Source organism: Anolis carolinensis, chromosome 2, assembly GCF_035594765.1.
Source record: "Anolis carolinensis isolate JA03-04 chromosome 2, rAnoCar3.1.pri, whole genome shotgun sequence".
Taxonomy (NCBI): Eukaryota; Metazoa; Chordata; class Lepidosauria; order Squamata; family Dactyloidae; genus Anolis; species Anolis carolinensis.
Genome location: NC_085842.1, coordinates 293,854,652 through 293,868,756, shown reverse-complemented (window position 1 = coordinate 293,868,756; position 14,105 = coordinate 293,854,652). Strand labels below are relative to the sequence as shown.

At 41.0% G+C, this 14,105-nt stretch overlaps 1 protein-coding gene across 5 annotated transcripts in view; it reads left to right on the top strand.

Moving 5' to 3' along the window:
* The first annotated feature begins 762 nt into the window (after positions 1 to 762).
* The window catches only part of kif2a (kinesin family member 2A), a 78,706-nt gene continuing 65,363 nt past the window's right edge, over positions 763 to 14,105 (top strand). For 4 of the 5 annotated variants that reach the window (XM_008102860.3, XM_008102859.2, XM_003216237.4 and 1 more), the window contains exon 1: positions 764 to 1,018. In XM_008102860.3, the coding sequence (XP_008101067.1) occupies positions 955 to 1,018 (64 nt within the window). In that variant the 5' untranslated portion in view covers positions 764 to 954. Of the gene's footprint in view, positions 1,019 to 14,105 lie in introns of all 5 variants that reach the window. The other variant, XM_062972391.1, reaches the window with a different exon arrangement.

Sequence of the window (14,105 nt, the reverse complement as noted above, 5' to 3'; positions counted from 1 at the left end):
GGCTTGTGCCAGAATCTTTGTAATTCGATCTTTAAATCCTCATATCGTGTCAGCTTTTCCAGTTGTTTCTCCTCAATCCTGCTGTCACCTGGGATTGCAACATCAACAGTCTATACTTTGTTTTTTAACACGATTATGAGGTCAGGAGTATTGTCTTCCAAAACCCTCTATTATTATTATTATTATTATTATTATTATTATTATTATTATTATTAACATTGAGGCTGGGTGGCCATCTGTCAGGGGTGCTGTGCTTGTGCTTTTGGTGCACAAAGGCAGAAGGGGATTGGACTCAATGGCCCAAAGGGTCTCTCCCAACCCTCTTTTTATTATTGTTGTTGTTGTTATTATTATTATTATTATTTATTATTATTATTATTGCTCGGTGGCCAACCATAGTCCGGCCCTCCAAAGGTCCGAAGGATTGTGAACTGGCCCCCTGTTTAAAAAGTTTGGGGACCCCTGGGTTAAACCCTTGTGCTGGCTGAACTGCTGGCCTGAAGGTTGGGATACTTAAGCGGCTGAGGGGGAAAAGGAAGGGGCCTGTGGCTGTTAGGAATTGGGGGAGTTGTAATCCAAAATATCTTGAGGGAAAGCCCAAATTAGCCCAGGCCTGGCTAGACGCCGTTTGCGGAGGAGGCGGGGCAACGACGTCTCAAGAATCCTCACACCAAACAGGCCACGCCCCTTTGCTTTGTGGCCCCTCCCACCCCTTCAGCCGGTCCTTCAGCCATGACGCCTCCATGGTTTGCGCAGCCGCAGTGGCTGCCGGCGACGGTTGTATCCGGCCGGCGCCTTTTTCTCCTCCCCCTCCTTCCCTGGAAACTGCCTCTGCTGCCGTTGCTGCAGCCCTCGCTCGCGCTCCCTCTCATTCTCCCTCGCAGACCCCCCCCCTCCCTCCTTCCTCCCTTCCCGCCCTTTCGTCTCTCTCTCGCTTTCTGTCTCTATGACGCGATGGCAACGGCCAACTTCGGCAAGATCCAGATAGGGATCTACGTGGAGATCAAGCGCAGCGATGGTGAGCCGGCGAAAGGGTAGGGTGGGGCGGGGTGGGGAGGCTGAAGATGGAGGAGGTGGATGGAGGCCTGAGGGATGGAAGAAGGGTCGCCTTCGCTGCTGCTGCTGGAAGAGAGCGAGGCGGGCAGGGCCCATTGTGAGGAGGACACCAAGGGAGGCGGCGTGAGGCCTGTGGCCGCGAAGGCGCTTTCTGCGCTTGGTGGAGAATTGATAATGCTGTGAGGGAGCCCGTGGAAAGGCAGACATGGACGGCAGGCGGGGTGGGAGGTTGCTGCAGTGCTGGGAGGGAGGGAAAGAAAGGCAAAGGACCCCCCCTTCTCTTTCTCTCTCTCTCTCTCTCTGTGGGGCTGTTTTGGGGGAGTGACAGGGGAAGGGCGTGACCCTCGGGTTTCAGAGGCCGGGGGCGAGGAGAACGCAGGGATTCTTTAGGGCTGGAGAGGCGTGTATTGTGTTGTGGAAGGAAGGAAGGGAATAATGCTGGTATTGGCGAGTGTATGGCTGGGTGGGGACGGCTAAGCTAAAGGGAGTAGGGATAGAGTGCGCCCCTTCCACACAGCTGTGTAAAAATCCACATTGAACTGGGTTTATATGCCAGAATTTATACATCTAGTCCAACCCTCTGCCATGCAGGAAAAGCACCCCTGACAGATGGCCATCCAGCCTCAGTTAAAAAGCTTCCAAGGCAGAGAGTGTTCCACTGCTGAAGCTGAAATACCCATTCATTGATATAGGTGTACATGAGAACAGGCATAGGCAATTTTCATAATGCACTTGTTGAGTTGGGGGGGGGGGGGAGAAAGCACACCCCCTTTCCTGCTCCTTTCTTCTATCAGCCTGGAAGCAGAGTTCCCTCTGGCATCACAGCATTCCTCTGCTTGACCCAGGTCCCTTTCACGCAGCTGAATAAAATCCCACATTGTCTGCTTTGAACTGGGATAGATGGCAGTGTGGACTCAGATAACCCAGTTCAAAGCAGATACTGTGGGGTTATTCTGCCTTGATATTCTGGGTTATATTGTTGTGTGGAAGCCTCCCCCCCCCACAAACACTCTCACCATCCCTGCATTTAAGTGTATGTGACTTCCCACACTTTAGAGTGGGGGTAGGGAATATATTTTCATAATGCACTTGTTTTGGTGGGGGAAGAAATCACATCCGCTTCCTTCTTTCTAGAAGCCTCTCTGTTTGACACACACACAGAGAACCCAAACAGACACACATAATATCTTTCCCAGGACCCTTCCAGACTATCAAGACAGAAAATCTTGCAATATCTGCTTTGAACTGGGTTATCCGAATCCACACTGCCATATATCCCAGTTCAAAGCAGATAATGTGTGATTTAATTCAGCTGTGTGAAAGGGGCCCAGGTCAAGCAGAGGAACACAGGGAACTCACAGAGGGAACTCTGCTTCCAGGCCTATAGAATAACAACAACAACAACAATAATAAAACGTTATTTGTATTCCGCCCTATCTCTCCAGGGGGACACAGGGCGGATTCTAACATTCAATGTCTCCATAGAAAAAACAAATACTGACATAAATCCCAGAAAAAACCCACATATGAGAACAGCATTAAAAACCTAACATCAATAAATTAAACCAAAATGTAATGAAACAAAAATTATATGATGACTTAACATCTGAACATAAAACATCCACATTAATTTACAGAAGCCAAATATAATTCACAAAGCTGTGTGGGTTGGTTGTGTGGCCAGTGATGGTAACAGGGCTGACATGGACTAGCAGAGCCCAGATACAATAGTTCTCAACCAGGGGTCCGGTAGTGACAGGACTAGGAAAGGGGGTGTGCTTCCTCTCCCCCCCCCCCCAAACTCAACAAGTGCTTTATGAAAATGAATTGCCTATTCGTGTTCCCATTTTATTCAGCTGTGTGGAAGGGGCCCCAGAGTATGGTGGAAGCTCCTTCCTTGGGAGCTTTTAAACAGAGGCTTGATGGCCATCTGTCAGGGGTACTTTGATTGTGCTTTTCCTGCATGTCAGGGGGTTGGACTAGATAGACCAGGTATGGGCAGTCTTCAGCTCTCCAGGTGTTTTGGACTTCAACCTCTGGAAATCCCAGCCAGCTTTCTGTCCAAAACTCCTGGAGGGCCGAAATTTGCCATGCCTGAGATAACCCATGTGATCTCTTCCAACTCTATTGTTATGTGAATTTACCCATTACCCAAATATGTGTGTGAAGGCTTTGGTGCCAAGAGAGAACTTGGCCTCATAGGAATAGTGAGGTGTCTCTCTCTGTGTGTCAAACTGAGAAAGGCTTTGGTGCTGAGAGAGAACTTGGCTTCATGGCTTGTGGAAGGAAGGAGCAGGAAGGGGATGTGCTTTCTCTCTCATTCCTTCAACAATGCATTATGAAAATATATCACCTATCCACAGTCACCTAAATGTGGAAAATCACATGCATGCCTGAATGACAAGGGATACAGGGATGGTGAGATGACAGAGGTGGTGCATGTCTGTTTGGGTTTGTGTTTCTCTTTTTTGTGTCTCATGGTGCCCAGAGACAACATGGCTTCATGGTTTATAGAGCAGGGGAGAGGGTGCTTAAGCTCTCTCCCTTCAACAAGTGCATTAAGAAAATATATTGCCTATCCCATCTAAGTGGGATAAGCATAAATGGCTTATACGTTGAGTAACCATTATCTATCTCAGCCACACATGTGGACAGTTTTGGATACTGGAATATTTTGGAATTACAGATAAAGGATGCTCATCCTGTATTTTTATTTACAGTTGTTAGCAGAATGGAAGAATGCTTGGTAAGCTTCAGTACCACCCCCATTTTTAGCACCAATCTTGCTGTGTTGTGTTCAACTAAATAAGATCATCACCCTCCTTAGCACTCGGATGTTAATCTTCCCGCCCCCTCCCCTTTTCAGCAGGGATGAAGTTCCTGTGTCGACTCAGTGCTTTCCATTTTTGCCCCTGTGTTTCCTAGCAGCAGAATGTGTGGGATTTTCTATAGATGGAGATGAACTGTCCCTTGTAAAGCTTTGCAACAGTTACCTCTGAAATATAATATGGTGGAGGGCTGCAATACGGAGAGAACTGATGGACTTAGCTCTGTTGGTCTGTGATCATAAAATATCCTGTTGACTGTTCCTTTCTGTCTTTGGTGATGGTGGGGTGCGGTCAGGCTGAGGTTTTTCTTTCTAGAAGGATATTTATTCAGCAGTTTTGAATATTCTGTGAAATACAGGAGGATTTCTGTGGTGATGGGGAGGCTACGATGCTGGTGTATTAAAAGAAAGAATAAAAACTAGTGCTGTTAATAGTGCTTTCTTTTTCAGCTTTTGCAATTGCACTGTAGGTACTGTGTTTTTATTATAACCTTACACAACTGCAGATGCTCATATAGTAATGAAATAGAGTAATGTAAGGTAGGGCGGTTTAGTGGTACTTTGAGTCCTTTAAGTAGGGTAGAAATATTGCTCTTATTCTACCTTCAAAATGACTGAGGGATGTTTTCTTTTTCCCTCCGCAAAGGATAGTATTGGGAGAAGTAGTCAAGATAATTATATCTTCTGAGTAGAAGTAGTTTCTGCCTTGGAACTTTTGCATCCTGTCCTCATTCCCAACCTCTTCCAATTGATTATAACAGGTAAAACTCTTGCTGCAGCTAGTGGTGGAAGAAGAGCTCAAGAATAACAAATCACTACATGAAGCATTTCCATGCCACTTCTAAATAGTTTAAGGACTAGATCGTAATATTATTGAAAATAAAGAGAAAATTCTTTAAGATCATTGTTCTGTGTGGTTGATATTATAGTTTCTTTATTAGACAGGATATGCCATATTTTCAAGTGCTCTTGAGTTTCTTTGCCTCAAAATAGCAGTATAACAGGATGGCTTCTGGTGGAAGAAAATCACTTATTGTGGATAGAAATAACTTCACAGTTCTTTAGATTATAATCTGCCTCTCTCCCAGTCGTGTAACACAATGGGAACTTTATTTATTTCGTGTCAAAAGCATTGCATAATAAATAAATTAAAAAAGGGATGAAGTAAAGGAAATCACAAGCAGCTAAATAGTTTTAGACCAAAAGTGGGCAACAGCGACGGCATTGTCCGTAGCTTTAAACAACTCCTCCTCCATACATGAGGCAGGACATTGTGGGCAAGCATACATATGCGGAGTTGTTTGTTCTGTTCCACAGTCACAAGGTGGATGATTCCTCCAGGTAGTGCCACCTTGCCAAGTTGTATTTTGATCTGCCCACTCAGCTTCTGAGTCTGTTCAGGGACTTCCAAGTTGCCCATTCTTGGTTTGCCCCTAGAGGAAGACCCTCATGGGGGGCCATCCAGTTAGAGTTGCCTGGTTTAGCTGCCCAGAGGAACACTCTTGCTGTTGCTGGAGGAACATCAAGAGGAGTGGTGGTTCTCATGAAGCCCTTCCTTGATTTGAGTCTGGTGGGAGGAGGCTGATAGTCATGCAGTGGGTGGTTTTCACAATGTTTGACCTTATTTCTCTTGCAGTTAGCAGCAACTTCCCGTCGCACGTCAGGAGGGGCAATGCCAGCTAACTTGTAGAGTTTATCAACAGGTGTAGGTTTAAGGCATCCTGTGATTATTCTGCATGTTTTGTTCAGTGCTATGTCCACCTGCTTCGCATGGGCAGACTTGTGCTAGACAGGACAGGCGTACTCAGCAGTTGAGTAAGACAAGGCCAGGGCTGATGTTCTTATTACTTGTGGGTCTGCACCCCATGCACTGACAGTAAGTTTCCGCAGGTTTCGATTAGGATCTGTTCTCGAACCCAAGCTTATTCCATAACAAGAATGTTTCAGACCAGGGAAAAACTGTACAGGTCAAATTCTTCATCTGACAGCATATCGAGGAAGGCTATGAGAAAGGCTGCATTACGGGAACAGTTTTTGTAGACCTTACGGCAGCCTATGACACTGTGCAACATAGAAAAATGCTGCATAAAGTCTACCATTTCACCCGGGACTTTGACTTTACAAAAACTGTCCAGACCCTGCTGGAAAACCGCAGCTTCTATGTGGAGTTTCAGGGCCAGAAAAGTAGATGGAGGAGGCAAAAGAATGGTTTACCCCAAGGCAGCATTCTTGCACCAACCTTATTCACAAAGAGTTTTATATATGCTGATGACCTTGGCCTAACAACACAAGCAAAAGATTTTGAAACAGTTGAAAACCAACTCACTAATGCCTTGAAAGATCTCTCCAGCTACTACAAAGAGAACCACCTGAAGCCTAATCCTTCCAAGACACAAGTGTGTGCTTTCCACCTACGTAAACATGAAGCCAACAGGAAACTGAAAGTTGCTTGGGAAGGTCGAGAGCTCAAACACTGTTTCCATCCTAAATACCTTGGTGTCACCTTAGATCGAACACTAACATATAGGAAACACTGCATGAACACCAAGCACAAAGTAGCTGCACGCAACAACATCCTGCGGAAACAATGGAAAATGCATTAATAATATATCGCTTCAAAATCAAACATATACTAATTATCTTGGCATTTGTAATCTCAATTTACTCACTAAATAAACAGCATGGGAAATTGTGGAATGTGGAAATTGCTATCTACAGAATATTGGTTCTACAATGTACTTAGCTGTTTTCTTAAAAACATACTTTTTTCTGAACGGACCTTTCAGACTGCCTTATGAATGACGCTTCCAGAGAAAAGGTCTATGCAGATACTTATATTATCTTTTCTCTCTCTTAAAAAACCTTGTTTCCTGGTACAATCTGTTGCTGTAGCCTTTCAAGGATGCAAACAAATTTAGTATAAAATTGTCCTTCCGTTTTATAGAGTTAATTAGATTAACAAATCAGAACATATACATTGCTATTACAACTGTGACTTGCAACTTTTTAGTCCCTAGGCATTTTTCTTAAATACAATAGAACTGTAACATTCACAGCTTTATCATAAGGCCACAAAATACACAATAACAAATATTTTAAAAATAAAAACTACTTTCTAACAATACAGTATATGAAAGGGTAAGACATTGTGAAAGTTAACTAGCTAATGTTAAAAAGTTGAATAACAGTTGCTGCGATAATAGTATATGTGAGACAATGGATAAAGATGGTATTGGCAAGAGATACATTTGGTGAAAACTGAAGTCAGTGAAAATAAAACTTATAAAATAAAATACAGTGGAGTTTGGCTCTAGGACCTCCCTATGGATATCACATTCTGTGGATGCTCAAGCTCATTATATACAATAGTGAAATAAAATGGTGTCCTTTATATACATCGGCAAAATTAAGGTTTACTTATTGCAATTAAATATATATTTCAAGTCATAGAGGGTTGGAATCATGAATATGGAGGTCTGATAGTATGCCTTTACAGTGTATTTTAGTAATGTGAGAAAGAATGACTACTTCAGCATTTATGTGAGGCACCATTCACCTGTTATCAGCAGAGGAAAAAATTGAAGAGGGCCTCTGAAGAATATTCAGGTGTAATACTCAAGCAGGTTCTTTGTGAGACAATGTCACAGAATGCCTGACTTACATTCATCCATCCAGCTGGCCATTTTTTTCTTGGTGTGCCTTTCTTTCTGTGATAAAATACATTGCCAAAGGCTGCTTGCTGTGTTACCGAAGTGTGATCATTCATTCACCTTTTAACTAGGAATGGAGTAGTTAGCATCTGCCCCAAACTCTTAATGGCCACATGATTTTTTTCAGGAAAGTGTAGCAATCTTATGCTGTACTGTCCAATCTATTGGACATAAAGAAGACTCTGGGGGAAAAGACATATTAAGTATAGATATTTGCAGTATTGTTTGCTTGTTTGTCAGCAAGACGAATCACTTTCAATTTATATACAGGATCATAGAAGGCATATATAATTTCTACTTCCTTGTTTCAAAATGCCTCATAAGTGGTTTTTATCTCCTTCTGATGTTCTATATGTATTTGAGATTTTAAAAATTCAATGAGTGCAGGCATTTGTCTATAGATCACCCTTTTGAAAATATTCACTGCTAAAGATTTCCATAAATGGGATTTATTTTTCTTTTTTGGAAAAAAAAATCAAATCAAACCCTTGATATACATTTGGAACTTTGTGAGGAAAAGTAATTTGGGTTAATGGGAAATGGTAAGGAGATGACCAGGGACAAGTTTGTGTCTTCCTTTTGCAGTTTAGCTCAACCTTTAGAATATATTTTTTTTGTCCAAGAAAATGATCATAACCAAATGACACTTATCTATTTTAATGCCTAGGTCTGGATACCATAAAGGCAATAGATCCTGTTTGATCTTGGAAGCTAAGCAGAGTCAGACGTCATTTGTACTAGGATGGGAGACTGCCATTGAGTACCGAGTCCAGTAGCCTATATTTCATGAGAAGGAACTGAAAAAGCCATCTCTGAGTATTCCTTGCCTATGAAAGGCAACCTGAAGACACATAATGCATATATAACACATATATGCTATAGCATATAAAAGGCACATACATAGTACACTGAAAGATACTTCTAGTTTTGAGAATTTCTCAGTCTTGAGCATCCTGTTGAATTTTGTTAGCTGTATGGGAATGACAAAGAACTGGCTGATCAGGCTATTAGGATACAGACTCATTTTATCTCTTTCCCTTTAAATATGCACCATTACCTTCAAATTACTTTACCTCATCATTAATTACAAATTACAAGACCAGTGGTAAGAACAGTAGGAAGGCTTAATTAACCAACCAACAACCCACCACAAAAGAAGACCAGTAATTATAAACCAATAAACTTACTTACTAGAAATCAGTATAGTTGGTCCTTGGTATCTCCTGGTTTGGTTACAGGACTCCACCACCACTCCTCCTTACTCTGCCTCCTATGGATAGCAAAATGTCTGCATGCTCAACCCACTAAATTGGCATAATAACATGATATCCCTTATATAAAATGGGAAAATTCAGGTTGGCTTCTTGAATATGAAGGGCCAACTAACACCAGGTGCTGTAAGTTATATTTCAGAGCAAGGAAATAGAAGAATCTCGTGAGTGGTCCTTGCCTAACAAAACCCTATAAAGTTCATGGGGTGTTATAATTTACAAATGACTTGAAGGCACATGCACACTCATTAGAATCCAGTATGCTGAGTGATTATATTGAAAGACAGTGTTTTTGAACTAAAGGAAATATGGTCCTGATTTGATTAAGAACAGGATATGGAATTTTGCTCCATTAATATTTTCAGAGCATGGCGGACCCATCAATATGCCTATCTTGTAGATCTTGTTTGGGTGTTAAAAGATCTACCCCATTCTGAATTTATTTTTCGGTTTTGACTGACAGTGACAATCTGTAAGCTTTATTTAGGTCTCTGAGTTCTGCTGGATTGCTGTCATCTTATAAAAATGATTTGTACTGATGAAAGTGTTCTATTGTATTTGCAGTAAGATTAGTGTGGCACAGTTTGGTCTAGTTTAGTATACAGTATAGTCTCACTTATCCAACACTCGCTTATCCAATGTTCTAGCTTATCCAACGCATTTTTGTAGTCAATGTTTCTAATACATTGTGATATTTTGATGCTAAATTCGTAAATACAGTAATTACTACATAGCATTACTGCGTATTGAACTACTTTTTCTGTCAAATTTGTATAACATGATGTTTTGGTGCTTAATTTGTAAAATCATAACCTAATTTGATGTTTAATCGGCTTTTCCTTAATCCTTCCTTATTATCCAACATATTCGCTTATCCAACATTCTGTCAGCCCGTTTATGTTGGATAAGTGAGACTCTACTGTACTTTTTATTTGTAGTTAAGTGAAACTCATCCAATTACAACTACCATTGCTTCATAATGCATCACAAAATTGCTTCCTGATATGTATTATCAGGGAGTTAGCTTAACTGGAAAAAGCATCAGAAGATGTGACAGGGGCACCATGTATGGGTAATACAGATTTTAATTTGTTTACGTTCACTTAATTGTGTACCTCAATCTAAACAAAAACTGAAAAAATGTGACACAGAGAGAAGAAAACATGTGCACATATACACACCTTACTTTTGGTTAGCTTTCACTGTTGTCCTAGAAACTGGGCCAAGACTTGAGAGAAGACATAATGGCCTTTCATATATTTGAGATTTTGATAATATTTGTACTTGAGTAATATAGTAGTGTATGTTTGATGGGAATAAAAAAATGTAATGCACCCTTCCAAAAAGGGATAACCACTGAATTTGTTAGCATGCTAGGCCATAATGAAGCTTGTCCTTTTCTTATGTACAGTAGAGAGTGCATGCCAGCATGTATTAATCTGATCTGGGACTTTTGTGGTGTTTATTTTGTGCAAATCCTATGTGAATGGGGCTATTACATCCATAAGAGGGGTTGTGCCAATAGGTTTAGTGAAAATGGGAATCCATGAGGTCTTGGAATTTGCCATGTGAAAAGTGATCATTTTCAAAAGTGTAGACTTATACATTTTCTCTGAAATTTACTATGCAATCAAAAATGATATCAAGCATGGTAATTTGTACTTGTTAGCAGAATGTTGAGTTTACAATGTTGAGTACAAATTGCTTCTTTTGTTTCATTTTCCTGCCTACCCTACCATAATTGTTAAAGTGATGCCAGACTTTATGCATTAATCCTACAGTGTAGCTGCACCCTAAATGAGCATATGAAATTGCATTGTTTGATTGACCAGGGACATTAGACAGTATTAAAGGCCTAGGATTATATAAATAACATAATCACTATGTTTAGGCGAGAGTGGCAGACTAAGCTCATGTCTCAGTTTTTGCAATTTGAAGAATTGGAAGAAATTAAAATCCACAAATACTGCAATAGCATGATAGTTACATAGCAGCAGTCTCATACAGGCGTGTTCTCTAATATTAGAATAGCAGCATATGTATATATAAAATTTAGGTGAACACGTAACACATTTTAGTCTTTAATGTTATTTTGTCACCACAAGTAATCACCCTCCCCCCATGCTTCTGTCATAAAGATGGTAACACCCACTACATGCAGAAGTGCAGCTTGGGTTTGTATATATTTGCAGTACAAATGGGCAGATTCATCCTGTGGCCTGCATGTGGCAATCAAGTCTATTTTCTTGATCTCCAGTGTCTCCCCTGCATCAAAATATTTTAATGGCAAAAATGGCCAGTATTACTCTCTGAGTAAGTTGTTGTGCATTTGCTCCATTTCAGGGTCCCCTAGTCTGTTGTAAAAGGTAAAGGCTTTCCCCTGACATTAAGTCCAGTCATGACCGACTCTGGGGGTTGGTGCTCATCTCCATTTTTAAGCCGAAGAGCCGGCGTTGTCCATAGACACCTCCAAGGTCATGTGGCCTGCATGACTGCATGGAGCGCCGTTATCTTCCCGCCGGAGCGGTACCTATTGATCTGCTCACATTGGCATGTTTTCGAACTGCTAGGTTGGCAGGAGCTGGGGCTAACAGCGGGCTCATTCCGCTCCCGGGATTTGAACCTGCGACCATTCGGTCTGCAAGTTCAGCAGCTCAGCACTTTAACACACTGCGCCACCACCAGGGGCCCTGTCTGTTGTAGACATCTGTTAATATCTATGAAAGAATACGAGAGACATAGCTGCTAGTAGGAAGTAATGTTTAATTTGCTCTTAGATCCATTCATTTATCTTTTGGTCAGTTGGGGATATAAGTAAAACTTTCCTCCAGCACCACATTTGAGATGAGGTCTCTTCCTCTCACTTTTCATCCCTGTGTGCAGCTTTCCCATCCAATTAGGCCTGCAGTGACCCCCTTTTCAATATACCAGTCACAAAAAGACGTCCACAGGAGTTCAAATATCAGGTGATGATGAGTGGCTGAGAGCAGGGCAGAATATCACATTACACAGAGGCTTGGTGTGTGTGGATTTTGACATCTTCCCCCACTCCAATAGGGTTGTTTTTAGGTGCTATGATCCCAGGTTTTGCTGAAGCCTCATGTCTTTATTTCTAAGGGATGTAGGATTCCTGTGAGAAGAGGAAGGGGTTCTTTAGAATATGGTGTAAAGCTTGATTTACATGCGTTTGAGGATGGAATAATAATTTGGGAGTTTATATTTCCCTAAATTAATGGTTTTTATTTTGCATGTTCAATTTACTTAGTTTGGCAAACAACATGTAAATAAACCACATTTTCCCATTAACAAGAAACACAAATATTCTAATTTCTGTTGTGCTGCTATAGGTTCATGTTTGTGGGTATAGATTCTACTTCTTGTGAGTGTGTACGGGGAATAGTAGATCACTATGGAGATAAGTAATTAAACAATGCTTTAGTCTGAAGTGTGTATGATTGGCATTGCACACATTAGTCTAAGCTTTATAATATCAGGTGTTCCCAATATATTATCCTGTAAAGTACATTGGGGCAATCTTTGTGGTTGGTAGTGTAATTGTTCAAGATTATCAGTAAAGTCTGAGGTGAGTAAAATGATATGAGGTGACAAATCTACAAATGTGAGGAAAGTTCTGATGGGATGCAGTAGGGATATTTGGAGATATAAAATTCCTTTGGCGATCCTTCAAAAGTTTATTCTTTATGGATTTTTAACATGGGAGATTGCTGCAAATAGAAAGCAAATATCTTGTGATACCCTCTGTAATTAGCACTGAAGAGAATGTATCAACAATGTTATGAGCCTCTTTGCAGCTTTGATCAACTCCAGTTTTGGTGTCACTTTGTTGTGTTCAAAAAACAGTCCTTCCTGCAAGCTAATTTTGTCCATCTTCGGTGGTGATGTCATACAGCCAAATCTGATTGTCTATAAAACATCACTATTGTTCTGAATAGTGTAATTTCCCAACAACAGGGTGCCAAAGCTGAAGTTAGTGGAGCTGCAATTAAGCCCCGATAGCAAGATGTTACTATCTGTCATGTTCATCGAGGAACCTTGAACTGAGTACTCTACAAATACTGGCAGTTCCCAAGTTGCGAACAAGATAGGTTCTGTAAGTTTGTTCCTGGGTTGAATTTGTAGGTCTGAACAGGTACATTTTAAGTGCAGCTCCATCTAGATTATCTGTCTATCTATCCATCCATCCATCCATCCATCTATCCATCCACACACACACACACACACACACACACACACACACACTTTGTATAGCATAGGGAAGGGTTAACACGCCTGTGATGTTTGTTTTGCTGACTGTTCCTCTCTTCAGAAGATTTCAGTCTTTGTGATAATTGGAAAAATGAAAAGTGAAAAATGTGGCTTGTGGAAAGAAGGATTGGTGATAAAGCTTCAGCGGAAATAGCTTTCCCCCATGATAACTTTCAGGAGGGAATTTTCCTTCTTAGGGGTAGATTTCTCTTACTTCCTGTTACCTCACCCCTGTTCTTCACTGAGTCGTTTGTAACACGGGGATTGCCTGTATATAAAACTTGTCAACAGGAAGAATGGAAAAGTGTTCCCACAGGTGTGACAAGAATAACAAGGTGTGCAGGTATGCAGTTGCGTGAAGAAAGAATCAAGTAGACTGTAAGAAAACATTCTGTAGATAAAATCATCTGAGTGTATGGAACCCAGTTATTTGAAACCTCATTATTGGCGTCTGTCTAAAAATAGACATGATATGTTATGATTCATGTTAAAGCAATTCTGGATGCAATTGATAGTAACTTAACTTTACCTTTTAAAAATCAATTTGTCTTATGTACAGGGAGTCCCCGAGTTACAAAGATCCAACTTACAAATGACTTATAGTTAAGAACAGGGATATATCACCAGGAAGTGAGAGAAATCTACTTCTCAGAAGGAAAATTCACTCCTGAAAGAGTTATTGTGGGGGAAAGGTGTCTCCACTGAAGCTTTATTTTTATTTTTATTTTTTGTTGTTGTTTTGACAACAAGCCAATTTTTTCACAATCCAATTCTCTCAGGTACACAAAGTGAGTTGACATTTTCTGAACAGGGGTACAGATAGCAAAACAAGCTCCACAGGGGTGTTAACCCTTCCCTATGCTATCTAAATCGCTGTGTGTGTGTGTATGTAAGCGGCTGGAGTTACACTTAAAATGTACCTGTTCTGACATGCATACAAATTCAACTTAAGAACAACTTAAGAACCTATCTTGT